Genomic DNA, 18,547 nt, shown 5'->3' on the forward strand with positions numbered 1-18,547 from the left:
ACATGAACAAGTTGGGGGAGTTGATGCCACTGTCTTAGTTTCAGCTGGGACAGTTTCCTTCAAGATTGCCTGCTATGATGCTGTGTTTTGGTTCTAGGAAAAAAACTGTGTTGATAACACACTGATGTTTATAGTTAAGCATGTTGTGCAGAGCCAAGGCCGTTTGCAGCAAAAGGCCTGAGGAGTTGGGAGGGAACAGAGTTAGGACAGCTGACTTAAACTGGCCAAAGGGATATTCCAGGCCACATGACATTGTGCAGAACGAGTTTGAAAGGGATGGGAGTTCATCTGGTTTTCTTCCCCTGCTTGTGGGCTACCTGGGATATCAGTTGAGGGTGGTGAGCAATTGCTTGTGCATCACTGGTGATATACATTCACATATATATGCAATAACTATTATCCTTTTCCTTTTCTCTGTCTTGATAAATAGTTTTATCTCTACCCATGAGTTCTACTTTGAGGGAATGAGACTTTGTGGTGCTGGGCTGCCTGCCAGGTTAAACCACAACAGTCAAACCAGTGACCAACGTGGGGCTTGACGGGCTGAGATAACAGCAGATCTGACCAGACCGTGTTAACACAGGGTGTTGGGATAGTTTAGTAATTGCTGCTCATTATGTTGATTTATCCTTATTTATGGAGCCCTCTTGGAGTCTTCCCTATATTCCTTCTTTCCCTAAAGATCAAAAGCTAGTTACAGTAGCTCTTGAAAACTCTGAATATCCCTGGCATGTTCATAGCTCCTATTGCTGTGTCTTGAATGTATTTCAGGTTATGTTTAACCAATTATTTCAGCATGTCACTCCTCATCTGCCCCAAGGTGGGATAGTTGAGTGGCACCAATGGCAGTGTCATACCAATTGGGATTCCTCATATCGTAGAATGGTTACAGTGGTTGCTTTGTGTGTGGGATATCAAAGGCTGTTTCCCACTCCACCCGTGGCCTTCAGGGCCTCATAGCTGTGTAGTCCAAGGAAATGTAGAAAGTCAGCCAATATATTTGTGTGACCTTACACAACTGGGAGAAATTCCACCCTACCGCCTTTAGCACTCAAGTGTGGGTTGCTGGAAACAGTCACTTGTGTTTGTCCCTGCTCTCCTGGCATTGGCAGTAGTTCTCAGCAAGAGAACTTTGTGACTTTTCTGAAAAACCAATGTGTTTAGTATTTCCAGATGAATTTGCCAGTGACTTTGTAGTGACAGAAGACCAGCACTGAATATACCAGGGATAGCTAAAAACTTCTCTTAGAAATAAAACAGTGCTTTTTAATAAATAAAGCACTTCTGCAATTTAGTGAGTTTTTTTTTTTTTTTCTCTTATGCTATATACTAAAGATTAAAAAAAGAAACAAAAAAAACTGTAATTTGGTTGTGTTTGCATGCTTTGGGTAGACTTTATTCAGGTAGTTTGTAGTTGAAAGAATACCAAAAAGCAATCTATGAAAGTGCTTTGTAATTCAGGTTAAGTGCTTTCCAAAGGGGAGAGAAACCCAACAGCATAAAGTGGTCATAAACTGTTACTTTTTTTTTTTTTAACTTGAAAATAAGCAGATCCTATGGGGAATTTCTTGCAATATGTTACAGGTAATTACTGCAACAACCACTTCAATAAAACCTATAGTTTCCATTTTCTTAATGCCTGCACACAATGTTTTTTCCCTCCCATTACTTGTATTTGTGGGTTCTGCTCATAACAAAAGTTAAAGCGATCCACAGAACCTTCCCTACAGCAGCGGGTAACTGGGGCAGTGATGAACAGGGAGGGTGGAATTCTCCTTTCTATCTTGTAAGCAACGTGTGTGACAGATGTCAAGATGCAGGGAGAGCAGAAATCAGCCGAGACCTTGGATATATAAAGCTTATAGAGTTGTATTTAGTTTGTAATACAATGCATTTCATTAACACATTAAAGTATAGTGCTGATAAGGCTTGAAATACTGTTGTAAAGAATTAGATTTGCATTGCCAACATGACAGGTATGACACTATTACACTTTTTTTTCATTGAATAGAAGAAGAAGCAGAGAACCTTGATCCTGAAAAGCCTGAAGTATCTGAAAATGGTGAAGTAGCCAATGATCTTCCACCTCAGGCTATCCAAAGGTTTGTTCCTGTTCTTTATTCTGTCTGACTGAAGCACAGAATGGTGTCTGGAGGTAATACAGTTGCAGTGGAAATGCTGAGTCATGGCCTGAAGCAGTGATTGAGCACCTGATGGAAAGCAGGGCCAACCCAGAGGAGCTCAGATGGATGCAGTGTACCTGAGTGACTGGAAGGGGTGAAGCCCAGATCCACCCCTTCCCAGATCTCATTTAAGGGTTAGCAGTGGAGGTGAGGGCATCTCTTGCTGGAGATCCCTGTGTTTTTAAGGCCTTTCAAAGCAGCTCTTTTCCTTCATTTTTGCATGTGGCTGCTGTGTTTGAGCTTGTTCTCATTTGCTGCAGCCAAACACTTTGCCACCCTGCTATTATCACAGTACTTTCCAGCCCATTATAGCATTACAACTGTCAATTGGGAAATAGCAAGGGAACGTTGGGCAGTTTGTGCCTGTGGCACTCAATAATGAATATTATCCCATGTATGGTTCATTTTAGTTGATTTCCTTCTATGAAGAAAACTTTGAATCTTGAATGTACGTTCTTAATCCAAAGAGTGCTTTGATGTAATCTTACTAAATTAAAAGTGATCTGTGAGGAGTCTCTTGAGTCTATTGCATCACAAGCACTTCAGAAGTGTGGTGTTATGGGTGAGATGAACTTGCCTTTCAAATCCCAGTTTACCTTTTCTTTGCCCAGAAGAAGGCTACTGTAAATGTATCACTTATGGAAATACATTTATTCCTTTTGCTGTATCCAGATTATTTTTTAGTGAGACAAACTAAGAGTTGGTTTTACCCAAAAATGATATTATTCTTGTTGAAGGTCACACTTGCTAGGTTTTCCCAGACTCCTCACAGGACAGAAGGCATTGCAATATAGGACTGTACAATGGGGATGTTACATTGGTTTTATGCATTGGCAGAGTTACTAGATTCATCTGGATATGCACGTCTGCTCCTTTGGGGGACACGTGAGCTTCCTTCTACAATATAGGTGAGAAGTCTTTTTTCTTGCAGACGTATTCCCCGTCCTAGCAGTGCAAGGCCAGCACCACCCCGAGTAGTAAAACGCCAAGAGAGCACGGAGGCCTTGCTTCCAGAAAGGTGAGGAGTGTGGGAGATGCAGAAAAGATGTTGCTAGTTCTTATACTATTTTACACTATTTTAAGATTTTATGTGCACCCCATGCGAGTGAATATCATCAGGCTAGTTGGTTTGGGCAGGAAAACTTGAGCCTTTCTGCAAATCCAGTGTATGACTTGGAAGTTACAGTTGGTGGCCACATCAGGAAGTTCAAAGGTAGATGCAACTTAATTTTTTTTGCCACTTTGAAACCGATAAACCCAGGACATTTAATCTTAACTACCAGAAGAAGAGATCTGTAAGGCATGCAGTGTATCTCGTGCACAGAAAAGGCTGAAACAGCCCCTTGAATTTATGGCCAAAATGTCTTGCAGGTGATATCAAATGAGTGCCAAGCACTAAAGCAGTGTATCCAGAAGTAATGGCAGTGAAGGAATTTGGTGTGCTGCTTTGTTTTATGGAAGGAGGTGATGGAATGGATCAGAATGGGACCTAATAGGTTTCCATGTTTGTTTTATCTCTTTCAGGAACGGTAGTAGTAAAGCATTCTCAAATGTGATCACAGACCAGCAGGCTTCTGATGATGATGATGATGACCAGTTTGTGGTGGAGGCAGCCTTGCCAGTGCCCAAAATGCCAGAGCTGGAAATGGTCTGTTAATGTTACAAATTATAGAACCTTTCCCACCCTTTGTAACTTGCTTGCTTAAGTAGCTTCTAGCTGGACACGCTGTTGAATAGTTTTGTATCATAGCAATGCCAAATATTTGCAACTAAAGCTCTCTCCCTGCACGTGTAGGAACCAGAAGTGGATCTGGAGGAGGATGAAAAGCATGGTATGTTTGCTTTTGTATATATTTGTATGCATATAGATATAGAGTAAAACAACACATTTAAACCTAGAGCTAAGCACTTAAAATGAGGAATACAGCAGCAAAGTACCTCTTGAGGGAGCAGAACCTTCTTGCAACTCTGCAAGAAAAAGGCAAATATTTCTCAAATGAAGTCTTGCACAGTTGAGCATTGGGATTTACAGCTGATGTCAAATACCTACTGTACGTCTCTCTGAGATAGGTGAAGGGGTTGGCAGGTCAAGGCAAGTTATAAGAAGCCTCTTAGGCAAATGGATGGTCTGGTTCTTAACAGTGTTTATGCTTGTGACCTCAGATATCTGATTCAGGGCCTTCCGTCCATTATGGCCACATTGCATATTATTTAGGTGGGCTTAGTTCTCTGTGTCAAAAAATTACTAACAAATTGCTATCTGTGTATACACATGTGTATGGAGATAAGACACTGGAAAAATAGATTTAAAATATCTTGTATCTCAGTAACTGAAATATAATGGAACACTGTTCATGTTGGTTTTGATGTTATTGTCTGGAATGTTTAGAATAATATTTTTCTAACAACAGTGCTGAGACATATCCTCATTTTATCCAGGTGGACTTGTAAAAAGAATCCTAGAAACAAAAAAGGATTATGAAGCATCACAAAAATCATCAAAGACAACAGAGAAGGTAAGATAGAAATGGCCTGCAAGAAATTATGACCATTAAATATTGTAATCATGACCTTTTCTTCTCCTTTAGGTTTTTTTTTTCCCATTTTTTGATCAAACTCCTCCTTTGTACGTTATACTTACCTGCATGAGTCCTTCAGGCCTCTATGTTCTCTGTGTTGTGCTTTCTTTCTTGTGCTTTTAGCTTTATACAGCATTTAGTAGTCTTCTTTAGCCTGTTTGTTTTCCAGAACAGTCCGATTTCAGCCTTGCCATAGATGCAATAGGACACACTCTACATTTATGTGGCTGCATAATTATTGTTTCAATCTTAATTGTCCTCTGGTCCTATCAACCATCAGTCATTACCTGTAAAAAGTAGGGATCTCTGCAGTTAACCATGCACAGTAAGTATTTCCATATCACCAGATGTTATCTTAGCAAAATCCAGCATACTTGAGCTTTCTAGACTGAATTGAGAAAGTGATTTCATTTCCCCATCCCAAATTGGGATAGGGAAATGGGAGAGAGGGAGGTCTAGAGAGATTCTAGGAGCAATCACAAACCAGAAGCAAAACGTTGAAGCTCCCTGATATTCATGTATTCCTTCCATCACTGGGCAGCTCTTGCTCTTTTAGCCTCGCACATCTCATGTTGCGAGAAGGCACAAAAGGCAGAACACTTTGGATCATTGGCCCTTTGGGAACATTTTAGATAAGGAGTGCAGTTCAGAGTGCTTTTACAAAGATACAAACAGGTACACAGCATTTTGGAGAGGCAGGTGCTTTTCACGTGCTCTTAAATCTTCAGTTCTACCTGCATCTCTCTTCTTACATTTACTCAGTATTAGGGATAGATGTAGTGTGGCATTCTGCACTTTTATTAGGTGCTGCAACTCAGATCTTAAGAACTAAGCTTTTAACAAAACTCTTTCAAATACCTTTCTGAAACTGGGAGAAACTTTTGAAACATAGACCACTTTTTGGCCTCCTGTTACTTTAATGAATGTAGTTCTTGGCAACAAGTTATGACATTGTGATAGGTTATGAGTAAAGTGCACAGCTGGAAAAAACAAGTCCCTGAAGGACTAAAACTCATGATAGACAGTAGACTTTTTTTTTTTAAAAAAAAGGATTTTTATCTAGAACTTGTATGCTTTCATAATCATTTCTGGCAATCTGCAGCAAAAATGACACAACTTGTTAGGATTGTGATTTTTGGGAGGGTGAAATCAACAAGTCTCTTAAATAGGGACACTCCCAAATGCTTTAGTGGTAGTGAGTTATAGTGTCATGCAGACCAGCCTTTTTGCTCCTTCCTCAGCACATGGAGGAAATGAGGAAGGTGGATGGGGGAGCACCTTCCTATCTCAGGTTTGGGGTTGCCTGAGATCCAGGCCTGCTTGGCAGACCAAAAATTCCTTTCATGTATTGCATGGTCTGAGATTAAAGAAGAAAAATAATTCTTGCAATGGGAAAGCCTTCATTTTCTGCTCATAACCCATTTTGAGTAAATACAGCTTTTTCCAGCTTGCTGAATTGAATTACAAACTATTTATTATGAAGGTGCACCTTGTATTGCCTACGTAGTGATCATTTAAATGCTCTTGGCTATTTCTAGTAAGTTCTGCCTTTATAGAGCTGTTTGGAGAAAGGGAGGAGTTAGAGATAATATTGCTCTGTTTATGCAGTAGCTCTAAAGCTCATTACTGGAGTGTGTGTTGAGCTGGCAGTTGTGAGAACAAGAGATACAGCTGTTCCTGTTCCTAGTTTTATAACTAGGTGGTGCTGTTCAATCATCAATCTCCAGGCTAAGTTTTGGAATGGCAGTAGCAGTCGAATTAGACTTTTTTTCTGCCAGTACATAATTGTATTGCAGGCTATATTGTGCTGTATTGTGTCCTGTCAAGTGAACACTTGGCACAGAAAGGAACAATGGGGAGCATTTACAAAACCTCATGGGTTTCATGTTCTGGAAGTTTCCTCTGGGAATTGTACTAAGTTTTCCCTTTTTTTCCTTTTTCTGCCCTGAATACATGTAGCTCACTAAATAAAACAATTCCCTTTTAACCCCTTCAATTCTTTTTAAATGCATATCGGCCTCTGTGTCTTTGTACAATCAATGTTTAGTCCCACTGCCTATTTTCAGTCTCTAAAACACTCATTCTGTCCTTGTTTGCCTTTTGTTGCTTCTTTTGAAGCACTGATCTGCGTTAGCAGCACTGATAATGGACAACTAATTCTGGAAAAGCAAACCTGCTGACTTCCATCACGTGAAAATTTGCACGCAGCAGTAAACTCCTGAATATCATCTGTTCTATATCCAAGCAGCTGGCTGCTGCTGCTGCATGGAGTCTTCTTGCTGCTACTGCTTTTCAAATTAAATCACAGGATGGCCTGGGTTGAAAAGGACCACAATGCTCATCTAGTTTCAAACCCCTGCTGTGTGCAGGTCACCAACCAGCAGCCCAGGCTGCCCAGAGCCACATCCAGCCTGGCCTTGAATGCCTGCAGGGATGGGGCATCCACAGCCTCCTTGGGCAACCTGTTCCAGTGCCTCACCACCCTCTGGGTGAAAAACTGCCTCCTAATATCCAACCTAAACCTCCCCTGTCTCAGTTTAAAACCATTCCCCCTTTCCCTATCGCTATCCACCATTATAAGCTGAAGCTGTTGTGATACAGAGAGGAGAAGCACAGTTTTCCTGACAGCAAAGCAAAAACTCAATGGAAAAGATGATTAAAAGTGTTCAGAGATAGTGACTGGGACTTGACAGATGAAGCCCAAAAAACATGAGCTTGAGAGACTGCTGAATTCTTCTGACAGACAGGCTGTATAATCAATGAATATTAAGATACTATAAATACAAAATAAACAAGAGAGTTAGGCAAAGCAGATAATGGTAACAAAAAGAGACTAAACAAAAAAAAAGAGAGGTAAGAAAGCTTACCCCTATCCTGGGCTCACTTACAAAAAAAAACTCCAGCAGAGCAGATCTCCAGAAGAGATCCTTCTCCACTGGTAGCCAGCTCTTAAGTAGGTCTGGGAGAGATGGAGCCAGGCTCCACAGGTGAATTGCCTTCACCTGTGCTCCTCTGGCTGACTCATGGCTCGCCTCAGGTGATCAGTCAGAGGTTCAGGCCGTGACTCAACAGTTCCCATACAGAGGCACACCTCACATGAGACCCCAGACCAGCAGTTTGGGAAAGAAGAGTGACTGGTCCGTGGGATCTCATTGGGAAGATGCAGCAAAAGTAATTAAAAAGAAAGAATAGTTTCAGGCGGTTTATTCCCGCCGAGTGCTCTCTGCTTGCAAGTGTAACCAAGTCCTGTTCTGTCGATGGGACTGTGAGAATGGCTCTGTGAGTGCTGGCCAACATGTTGTGTTAAATAGCTGTGGGTTTTGTGCCAGGTCTGGCTGTGCAGTCTGCTGGGAGCAGCATCAGTCTGAGACCTGACTGTTTCTCCCCAGCCTCTCAGCTCTTTCATTTAATTGGTTTTCCATCAAACTCTCCAGGAGAAATATCTTCTCCATCAGCATGCAACAGTATTCCAAAACGTGTTTTGCAATGGGGAGTAAAATGTGATTCTTGTATTTTGGAGTAAGATAATCACAAGTCCAGCGAAAATTTGAAAGAATAATTCCTTGGGAAATTATACCTGTGTGTCTGTCAGTGAGAATGTTTGTCTGCCCTGGTTTTATTAAACCATTCAATGCATGTAAAATAAATGAAATATTCTCTCAGCTATGTTCACTACTCCTTAAAGCCGTGTCTTTCTGCCAGAAGATGAAGAGGGAAGTGGAGATAATCTGAGCAAGGGATCTTTTGGCTGATGCTTTACAGCATCTAATGCAGCAATTACCTGATCGGTGGCTCTACCTGAATTACTGTGGATTAATCAATTAGAAATTAGCAGAAGCTGATGAAGTAATACTTAATGGAAACGTAGCACTCGTGGGCTCCTGGGGATGTTCCATACCTTTACTTGTAACTGCTGATTGCAGAAGAGTATTGTTTGTGTTAAAAGCATTTGCCTGAAACCTTCATTGTGCTTTTTAAGAAGTTTTAATAAAGAAAAAGACAAGAAAATCAAGAAAGACAGGGACTTTCATCATGTAGGTTTTGCATGTGCAGAAACTTAAAATAATATACACAATTTTCAGGTCAAACAAAAAGGTCAGTCTGGAAATACACAAGGTTTCTGCTGCCTTGATTAGCTGTGTTCAGCCTAACAAATTCCTAAAAAGACTTCCTAAATGTATTTGTTTAGATTCTAATCCTCTTACGTTAAACAGAGAAAGAAACAGATGGTACGTTTTGTATTCCACTTCATTTATTTGATGTGTGGAAAGCGTAGGCAGGTTATTAAATAGTTGAAGCAAGTGGGATCACAGAATTCCCATCTTTCCCAAATATAGGCTTTGGAGAAGAAACAGATTCGAGGTTTGTGCTAGGAACAAGTGATATTAAAATAGCTTAGCACCTGGATAATATTAACTTCAATTACAAGTGCTGTAAATCAATTAGGTACTTCTAAGCTCAGAGCAAATACAATCAATGCTGATTCTGTTTGTTCAGAGTTCTTCAGGTCATTGATTTTGTGCGTTAACCCACCAGCTGCACAGCACTGTGTCCACATCCAATGAGTGCAGGCAGTAATGTGACGTTTAGTTAACCATTTGTATTCATATCTCCCATCATGCCAGTGTTTCAAAGGGGCTCACAGTTTCTCAGCATCCTACCAGGTCACAGAATCACAGAATGGCACAGGTTGGAAGGGACCTCAAGGATCATGAATCTTCAACCCCTCTGTAAAATGCAGGACCACCAACCTCCACATTTCATAGCAGCCCAGGCTGCCAAGGGCCCCATCCAACCCAGCCTTGAACACCTCCAGGGATGGATGGGGCATCCACAGCCTCTCTGGGCAGCTGTTCCAGCACCTCACCACTCTCGTAGCAAAGAACTTCCCCCTGGCATCCAACCTCAGACTTCCCTCCCTCAACTTCAAACCATTTCAAACCAAGCTACGCCAGGGGAGATTCAGGCTGGACATGAGGAAGTATTACTTTTCAGAAAGGGTGGTCAGGCACTGGAATGGACTGCCCAGGGAGGTGGTGGAATCACCGACCCTGGGGGTGTTCAAGGAAAGACTGGATGTTGTGTTGAGGGACATGGTTTAGTAGGAGCTATTGGGAATAGGTGAACGGTTGGACTGGGTGATCTTTTAGGTCTTTTCCAACCTTAGTGATTCTATGATTCTATGATTCTATGATTTCCCTTTGTCCTGCTGTTATCTACCCTTTCAAAGAGTTGATTCCCCTCCTGTTTATAGACTACCTTTAGGTACTGAAGGCTGCAATGAGGTCACATGTTGTAAGAAGTGCTGAGAGTGAGATTTGATAGGAATTACCTGCACAAGGGCTTTTGTCTTTGTCTAACAGCTCTGGCTATGGTGATGTGACATTAGCTGAATGGTTATGGAGTAAAGGTGCAGGGAGAAACGTACCAGAACTGTACCATGCAGTTTGCTGGTGGTCAGGTGTTGCTGGAGTTTGAACTGAGTAATTAATGCTTGAGTTTCCCTGCTTATTACCAGGAGGAAAAAAAAAAAAAAGAAAAAAAAAAGTGGTCCTCAATTAATTGTCTTACAAGCAGTGAAGGTAGGAATGGAACTTTTGTCACTCTTGTGATATTCTTGGTATAATGGCTGCTGTGCAGTGGCCTCTGCATACTACACAAAATGTTTGCTCCTGTGGATATATATATAAATAAAAAAAGAGACAGCAGATGGATGTGTTAAACAGAAAGTATATGTAGAAGTGCAGTGAGACAGCTGTGCTTTCCATCCCCAGGAAAGGATGCTGTGCTAGCAGCTGTTGTAGGAGAGCTACAGGTGATGTTCATACATTTCAAGAAGGTTATCAGTGGATCTGGCCGAGACATTCTGCTGGGCCATAGTCTGGTGTGAAAGCAGTTGGCTAACTCAAGGAACACGTGTTACAATTCATTCTGAATGGAAAAGGGGCTGCTGTTTCAACAGAGAAAACCACGGACCCACAGAGTGAGCAGAGAGGGAAAGCAGGGCAGGACTGGCACCCAGTGTGCCGTTTCAGATGAGCTGATACTGGAGTTGTATCTTGGTGTGTGTGTGGTCAGACACGTAGGATTCTGCTCAGCATGGTGAATAGCAAACTGACTTCTCTGCAGCAAGGCGAGGCAGCTCAAGGAGCTGAGGTGGGACGTTTACATACGTCTGAAAATTCCATCCTATTTTTTGTGTCTTGCAGCTCTGAAACAGGTCAGACTCTGGTAAGTCTAATGGTACAGAACATGGTGTCTCTGCTGCCTTGGCCTGCTGCTGAACTCGATACCTGGCATAAGCAGAAAAAGCATCCTGTTCATTTGAAATGATTTAACATTTACTGTTTTCCCCTCTGTTACTGTGGAGGACTTTCTTACAGTGATCCCTAGTGGATAGTTACCATATACTTAAAATGCAGGCTCTGTAAAAACCAGGAAAAGAAAACACCCTTTATGATCAAAAAATATTTTGTACAGTAAAAAAGCCCACGCTGTTATTTTTGCATTGAATGTATCAAAATTACTTGTCCAAAATGAAGTTTCTGTCCTATCCTAACTGTAGTAAGAGGTGGAAGGGAAATGGTATAGCTCCATAAAACTATGATTACTGGGGTCTGTTTCCATAATGGGACATAATACAATAGTTAAAAGGGGCTGTAGAAACTATTAACTGCTTGATGGATGCTTGTTGTAATTTGTTTCATATTTAAAAACTGTTAATTTAAAGAATGGAAACAAAGGAGAAGCTATATAAAAGTAATCAAATGCTGTTCCTGGAAGTGAATTTTTCAAGCAGGGTGAGTGGGGGGAAGCCATGCCACCTCTTTAACTCCATGGATGCCAGGCATTTCCCATACCCTCAGCAGCACGGATGCTGGAAGTGAATGTCTTGTGAAGGATCCACATTTGTGCTAATTGCTTTAACGAGGCTAAATTCAAGACAGGTAACATTCTGGCTGTTTCTGGCACCCTGTTGATAATTTTCCCTTCATCGTTTAAGGAGAAAATTTCTGCTTTTTAATTTCTTCGGTCCCTGCATTTGAGTCCACGCTGTGTTCCGTTCAGGTTGAGGTAATGGGAAAGGCAGACTGTTTCCCAGGAATCCAAAATAAACATTTATCTTGGTGCCTTACGAAAAACATGAAGGAAAGGAAGCGTGTTGGGCCTACAGAAGTGATACAGTCTTTTTACACGGAGATAATTTATTGATTCTTGGGCTTTTGTGAAAGGAGAGTTCATTGAGGTGTGTGACCTAATTAAATAGGCTGGAACAATTCTGATTCTGGCATTTTTCTTAAAGCTGAATATATCCTGTTACGTGTTTGTGCAGAATGAGCAAAGGTGGCATTCAGGACTCCAACCACCCACGTTGCTTGTTGTAATAAACCATCTGCCATAATTCTTAGTAATTTCAGGGGTGACCTGTGCAGATTTTAACCCATAACTGTAACTATTAAACAGAACAGACAGCACGGAGCTTGATTTTTCCCCCCCCTAACTGCCTTTAATCAGTGATATCTGGTGCAGCTTGAGTACTTCAGCTGTCTGTAGGCTGCGCCAAGTGTAGTGTGAAAAGAAAGAAAGGATTGATCATCATCTGTCCCTCCTCAAGCTAATGGTGGTATGCCAGGTGAGTTACTGTGCCCTCAGGTGTTGGGGAGGTTTTTGGGAGCTTGGAGGTTAAGTGCTCTTCCTTGAAAGGAGGACACACCAAAATACTTTTGTGTGTTCCTACATCGCTTGTATCGTGTGGTTTTGTGTCTCAGAGTTGCAGAGTTTTCTAACCACCCTGCTGATGTGCCTTCTAAAGACTGAATAGTATTTAATAGACTTCTAGCACTTGTGTATTTGGACACTTGAAACTGCTTAGGAACAGGGGAAGGAAAGAGGGAAGGTTTGTTGCACATAGGGTGGAAAACAGGGCAGCAGAACTTCTTCCTAGGAAGCTCTTGAATAACAAACAGCTCTGCCATGCTTTTGAACTGAAGGTGGGGTTTTTTTGGTGGGCTTGGGTTGTTCCAGCTCCAGTTTTCTTTATAGATAACCTCCCGGTTTGATGTGGAAAATAGGGTCCCATAGACTCAGCCTTCTCTGTGGCTTTGGGGAAGCACGTGTAGCAAGAACTTGTCTGGAAAAAATGAGCTACAATAGAGAGCGTGCAGTGTGTGAGGGTGCAGATCCATTCCATATACTGTTACAAGGTAAGGAGGAAACAAAATATTTCCAGGAAAGAAAGTCTTACCAGTGTTCAATGTACACCCTGCCCAAGGAAAGGTGCCCTGTGATCTGTGCCTTCAGGGACAAGGCATAAAGGAAAAGGAGTCTGACAGAGCCAACTGGGATGCTGTTGGTGTTGTGTTTAGAGGTTTGCTAAGGAAGAGACTGAAATATCCCCTCAACCCTGCGTGGCTGTGCTCTGAAGGTGGGTGCTCACCAGCTCTCAGCATTAAATGAGTCAAAAACCAGTGCTTTCATCTGTGTGCTGTGAGGGACAGCAAGCACACGGATGGCTGTGGGAAGTGACAGAACAACGAGTTTTATGTAATGCAGCATAATGAAACACCTGCTTCTGTGAGAGAGGCACGGGTCGAGTGAGAAGGAATTAAGATGAGTGTTATTTTTAACAGCTTAGCCAGCACTCACGAATTGACTTAGGAAGCAAAGGCCACGAGTTCACCAGCAGTTGTCACTTCAGGCCAGTTCCTTATTAAACAACTTCAACATTATAAAATCACAGTAAACTCAGAAGCCCTGCAGTTTCCATGTGCTGCGTGTGTGGTAAAACGCAAGCATCAGACGCAAGTAAATCTCAGCCTTCAAATCTTTAGAAGTATTTTTCTAGAATAATATATATCTGAGTTCATCAGTAAGCAGAGGGCTGCTGAAATGTGTTTGGCAGTGGTCCCTGCTGCCTCCAAACACAGCTGAACAAACAGCCTGCAGCTCACACAGGAAGGCAGGCAGTTAGGTAGGAGGGCAGTAAGGGACAGCATGGTAGGCATGGTGTCCTAGCAAGGCACAAGCATGCTGTCAGCTCTGTGCTTATAGAGCTGCTAGGAACTGTGCTTAGAAGGTGGTTATCCTATGGTTGGGGTGAAAGAAAGACCCTTCTAGTTTTCTGGCACAAGTTAGATGACTGAAATGACTTGAAGTAAACTTAATGTACAGCTTTGTGTGTCTGAAAGAAAACTCAGGTTGGGAATTAGACATTCAGGTCTCTTGGAAAGAAAGAAAAATCTGCTTGTTTTACCTGGGGGAGAAGAAACAGCGGGCTTCTCTTTAATGGCAGTTATTGTTTCCAGGAAGGCCTTTGCTGGAATAAAGTCATTAGGAAGTGTTAGTAATGTGGTCATTTGGCTCTGTTTATGGCATCATTTTGCTCTTGGTGACTTTGCTGTTTTAGCATGCACTTTCCCTGTGTTAAACTTGCAGTAAGCTGGGAGGCTTCAGTAAGCTGAGCACAGGGTCTGCAGGCTGCACATGAGGGAAGTGTGCACAGGACCAGATTAGTTTTGAGTAGTGCAGTTGACTGAGGGCACACCTGCAGCCTGCGTGGTTTTACAAATACTGTTAAATTCAAGGTATGGAGTAACTGCCATTTATTTTAGCTGTGTGGCGTGAAATGCTGTGACTAGGGCCAGCATTAGGAGCAGAGACTTCAGATACAGCCAGAGGTGAGAGAGGAGTATCTCAAAGGGAGCGATTTGGAGAACTGCACTGGAAGGTGGCTATGGAGCATCCGGTGCAGCTCCCAGGCAGCAGCAAAATTTTGTGTTGAGCAGCTCCGATGGATGCTTTTGGTGCAGAACATCATGAGAAGGGATGCTTCTGCTTCTCCAGCTTTTCACAGAGACCATAATCTCAGTTCAGAGGCTATAATCATTACCCTCTGGAGTTGAACGTGACCTTTTTTCAGTGTGGTGGGTTGGGATTTGCAGCAATATTGAGTAAACACCAATCCACAATGTCCTTGTGCCAGGCACTGGAGTGATGCAGGGGCAGTCCAGCTGTGCCCCGTAGAGTACACAGCTGGAGCATGCAGGGAGAGGATGGGCAGATGGATGTGTGATTTATGGGGTGGACATAGAATCATTGGATGATAGAATCATAGAATGGCCTGGGTTGAAAAGGCCCACAATGCTCATCTAGTTTCAAACCCCTGCTATGTGCAGGGTCACCAACCAGCAGCCCAGGCTGCCCAGAGCCACATCCAGCCTGGCCTTGAATGCCTGCAGGGATGGGGCATCCACAGCCTCCTTGGGCAACCTGTTCCAGTGCCTCACCACCCTCTGGGGGAAAAACTTCCTCCTCATATCCAACCTAAACCTTCCCTGTCTCAGTTGGCAGCCAGTGCCAGCAGCAGGTTGATAACAAAAGTGGTGTCATTATTATGTGAGGTTGTGTTTAATGGTGCCACGTTAAGCCATTTTCCATTCAATATATAGAAACACACTGAAGTAAAACATGGCAGAACGAGTAGGAGGTCTCCCTCCAATACTCCCTTTGCACCCACTGCTCTGGGAAAGATCTTGATGAGAACATCAGGATAATGAGGTCATTTATGGAATCAAATACTGGGTTTAATTTGGAGAGTTCCTGATCTGAAAAGCAATTGAATATTGCCAACGTTATTGTAGTTTTGTAGCAATTCTCCTTAGCAGTGGTGGCTTGGATATGATTCTCATTCTGCTCACCTGATTCTAAACAGTTGCTTCATTCTTCTCCCTTTCATTTCAAACTGTGAACACTATGTAAAGATTTCTCCTCGTGGCTAGCAGTGTCTAAAGCATTCTTTGTTTGACACCTTGTGTACAACAAACGTTTTTCCTCGTCTTGATGCTTTTCTCCTTATCCATCCTTTCTGTCAGGAGAAGCCTTTTGTATCAGAAGCAGCGAGGAAGAAAGAGAGAGAGTTGGTAGCCAAAGAAATGGAGAAGTTTCGGGACTCTATTCAGACTCTGTGCCGCAGTGCCTTTACGCTTGGCAGGATCATGGACTACGTTCAAGAAGACATGGATGCCATGAAGAACGAGTTGCAGATGTGGCGGCATGAGAACAGACAGCATGCAGAAGCTCTGCAGAAAGAGCAGAGGTGAGCGTGGTCAGGGAAAGTCTGCTTTATCTCTCGAGACAGATCTGTTTCTAGCAGAGGGGAGAGTTTCATTCACTACAAAATGCAAATTTAGCATCAGTCTCTGCTGTGCTTCGGGGAATTTTCTTTGCAGTCAGAATTGTTTTTTGAAGTGTTAAAATCTTTCCAGCTCATGTCATGCGATGTACACGGCAGCAGCTATGCACATGTTGAGATGAGATGGGAAGGTTTAACGTTCTGCTTTATTTTTTCTTATCACGAATACATGTGGAGCAATGGGGAGGAACAGGTTGGTAGTCCTGGTAGGATCTGAGTTCCTAAATCACAAACTGCTTTCTTTGTGCCACTGAAATATGTGTGTTCTGCAGCAGTGTCAGTAACAGCTGTTGTCTGTGCATGGTTTGAAACTAACATCAGAAAGCCAGGAGAATGAAGGTAATATCCCCATGGAGGTCAAGCCAAGGAAGGGATGCTTCAGCCTTACTTGCCTCACTAGTATGTCTTTTTATTCTCCTTGCAAACAGAAGTACCATCCCAATGCCATGTAATCTGATCTTAAAAGTGATCTCAGATACTGAAGATTGATTTTTATCTTCATGGATTCCAATGTAGGTAACTTTGCTGCTCCATGAATTTAATTCCTGCAGAAGCAAGTATGCCACTGAGTGGTATTTTTAGCTGAGTTTTATCTGGGTAGGTAGCAGTGTGTTAATTGTTGGAAGTTTTACAGCTGCTGGCTTAGTGGGGCTGGGGTAGGAATTAGGATTTGGGTTCACATATAAAGCTTAATGATGTTAATTCCTTGCACTTACATAGCACCTTCTTAAACTGTGGTTGGGCTTAGAATGCAGTACCTCTGCAAAGAGAAAGGAAATGGCACTGGGCTTTATTTTACAGCTGGAGAAACTGAGGCACTGATCTGCTTGCCTTTCCCCAGGCACAGGGAGCAAACCAGCATCACTCCAGCAGAGCCACTCAGCTCCCTTTCACTGCTGCAACATATTACAGCACTTAGCAGGGATTGCTGTGAGATCCTCATCAGATCAGTGTAGTGCTACGGCTTGTCAGAGCCTTCAGGGAAGAATTACACAGTATCTGACATGAAGAAGGGAATGCTTCCCATATGTAGTGGAATTTGGATGCATTTTTGTGTTTTTGTTGTTTGGTTTGTTTTTTTTTTTTTTGCTTCTGTGAAAGACAATTGAAGGATCCCATTAGGGAAATGTTAGAATTTCTAGTGATATTTTTTGTGATTTATGCCAGTGGTGTAGAAAGGAGGAGAAATCTAAATAATTATGAGATGCAGACTTTAGCTGGTGAGTCCTCACAGTGACTGGGTAATTCAGAATGGCAGCAGGCTAGTTCTGTCCATCAGCTCCCTGGCTGCTAAGCATTATGGAAAGGGGCACGCTGGTTTTAGAGCCAAACAGTCCCATTCCCTTCAGATATATCAATGTGCTAGTGGTGTTATTAGCATCTAGTTCCTGTTTATTACATTTCCTGTTCTTGTGGGATTGCCTGCCCTTGCCAGCAGTTATTGAGGGGCCAGTTTTCTTGTACCTTACCTCTTAGATGTCTACTTGCTGCAGCTTGGTGCTGCTGGCAGGCAGTGCTGTGCTGCCGGCTCATTGTAGGAAATAGCTGGTATCAGGCCATCAGCCCCCACAGCAATTGTATTTGTTCCTCTGCAATGTGCCTCTCTCTCCTTTGAAGCCTGTTGCGAGGCCTGGAGGGATGGCTTTGCCATGTGCATCATGGTAAGATACAGGAGCCCCAGTAAAAAGTGGGTGTTGTTCTTATGCTCTGTCCTACACAACCAAGTCCCACTTTGTCCCTGAGCCAGGCACTTGCAGCTCTTGGCTGGTAAGTAAAAGAAGTGCTTGACACACACTCATGGTGGAGCAGAATAACTGCATAGCACAGAGATTTTAACAGAAAAGCTTGGTTAGACAAGAGATTATTGTTTGCTGTTGAACTGTGGGGTGTTTTTTCCTGAACAGTGTTCTTCTCTGTGGTGTTAGCTTTGTCTTTGTGCTTCCCATCCTAAACATTCTTTCAGGAGGGGTGAGCACAGCTCAAATTCTATGCAAACTTTTAAGTATTGAATGCACGTTCTTGGAGGCTTAAGAAACCTGAAGCAGCATCATGTTTCCGATAACACAACACTTTGTGTCTCTTTCAGCATCACGGACAGTGCTGTAGAACCACTAAAAGCTGAACTGGCTGAGCTGGACCAGCTGATTGAAGATCAGCAAGACAAGATTCGTGCTGTTAAAGCTAATGTTTTAAAGAATGAGGACAAAATCCGGAGGATGGTACTTAGCATAAACCTGTCTTCAAGAAGGTGAAGAAGGGAGGGACAAAAAAAAGCCTTGGGACTGATAGACTGATATTCCTACCAAATAAAAATTCTTACCAAATAGTGGAGAAAAGTGAAGATATGCCTTGTTGGGATGTAAAGTGGCTAGGGACTGGGAGCCTAAGAGTTATATAAAATACCATTGATCTTTAGGTGTTGATATTACTGTGGATAAAATTATGTCCATTTGAATGCTCAAGGTGCAGAGCTATTAAAATAACTTGTTTGTTTAAATGTGAACTGCTGTTACTCACTTGCCAGGTTTTCACTGCCCCTCTTTCCCTCCATGGCCTGTTGAGCACTGTTTCTGAGCCAGTTCTCTATGCATCTC

The 18,547-nt window shown here is 42.5% G+C and overlaps 1 protein-coding gene across 2 annotated transcripts in view; it reads left to right on the forward strand.

Annotated features, from left to right (window-relative positions):
* The window catches only part of TRAF3IP1 (TRAF3 interacting protein 1), a 37,631-nt gene extending 19,354 nt beyond the window's left edge, over positions 1–18,277 (forward strand). For both annotated transcript variants that reach the window (XM_042874964.1, XM_042874963.1), the window contains 7 exons: positions 2,012–2,102; positions 3,115–3,201; positions 3,708–3,831; positions 3,979–4,015; positions 4,623–4,699; positions 15,634–15,857; positions 18,040–18,277. In XM_042874964.1, coding sequence (XP_042730898.1) covers positions 2,012–2,102; positions 3,115–3,201; positions 3,708–3,831; positions 3,979–4,015; positions 4,623–4,699; positions 15,634–15,857; positions 18,040–18,205 — 806 coding nt within the window. In that variant the 3' untranslated portion in view covers positions 18,206–18,277. The remainder of the gene's footprint in view (positions 1–2,011; positions 2,103–3,114; positions 3,202–3,707; positions 3,832–3,978; positions 4,016–4,622; positions 4,700–15,633; positions 15,858–18,039) is intronic.
* The last annotated feature ends 270 nt before the right edge of the window (positions 18,278–18,547 follow it).

Source organism: Lagopus leucura, unplaced genomic scaffold, assembly GCF_019238085.1.
Source record: "Lagopus leucura isolate 7727_CA_CO unplaced genomic scaffold, USGS_WTPT01 Super-Scaffold_100012, whole genome shotgun sequence".
NCBI classification, from domain to species: Eukaryota; Metazoa; Chordata; class Aves; order Galliformes; family Phasianidae; genus Lagopus; species Lagopus leucura.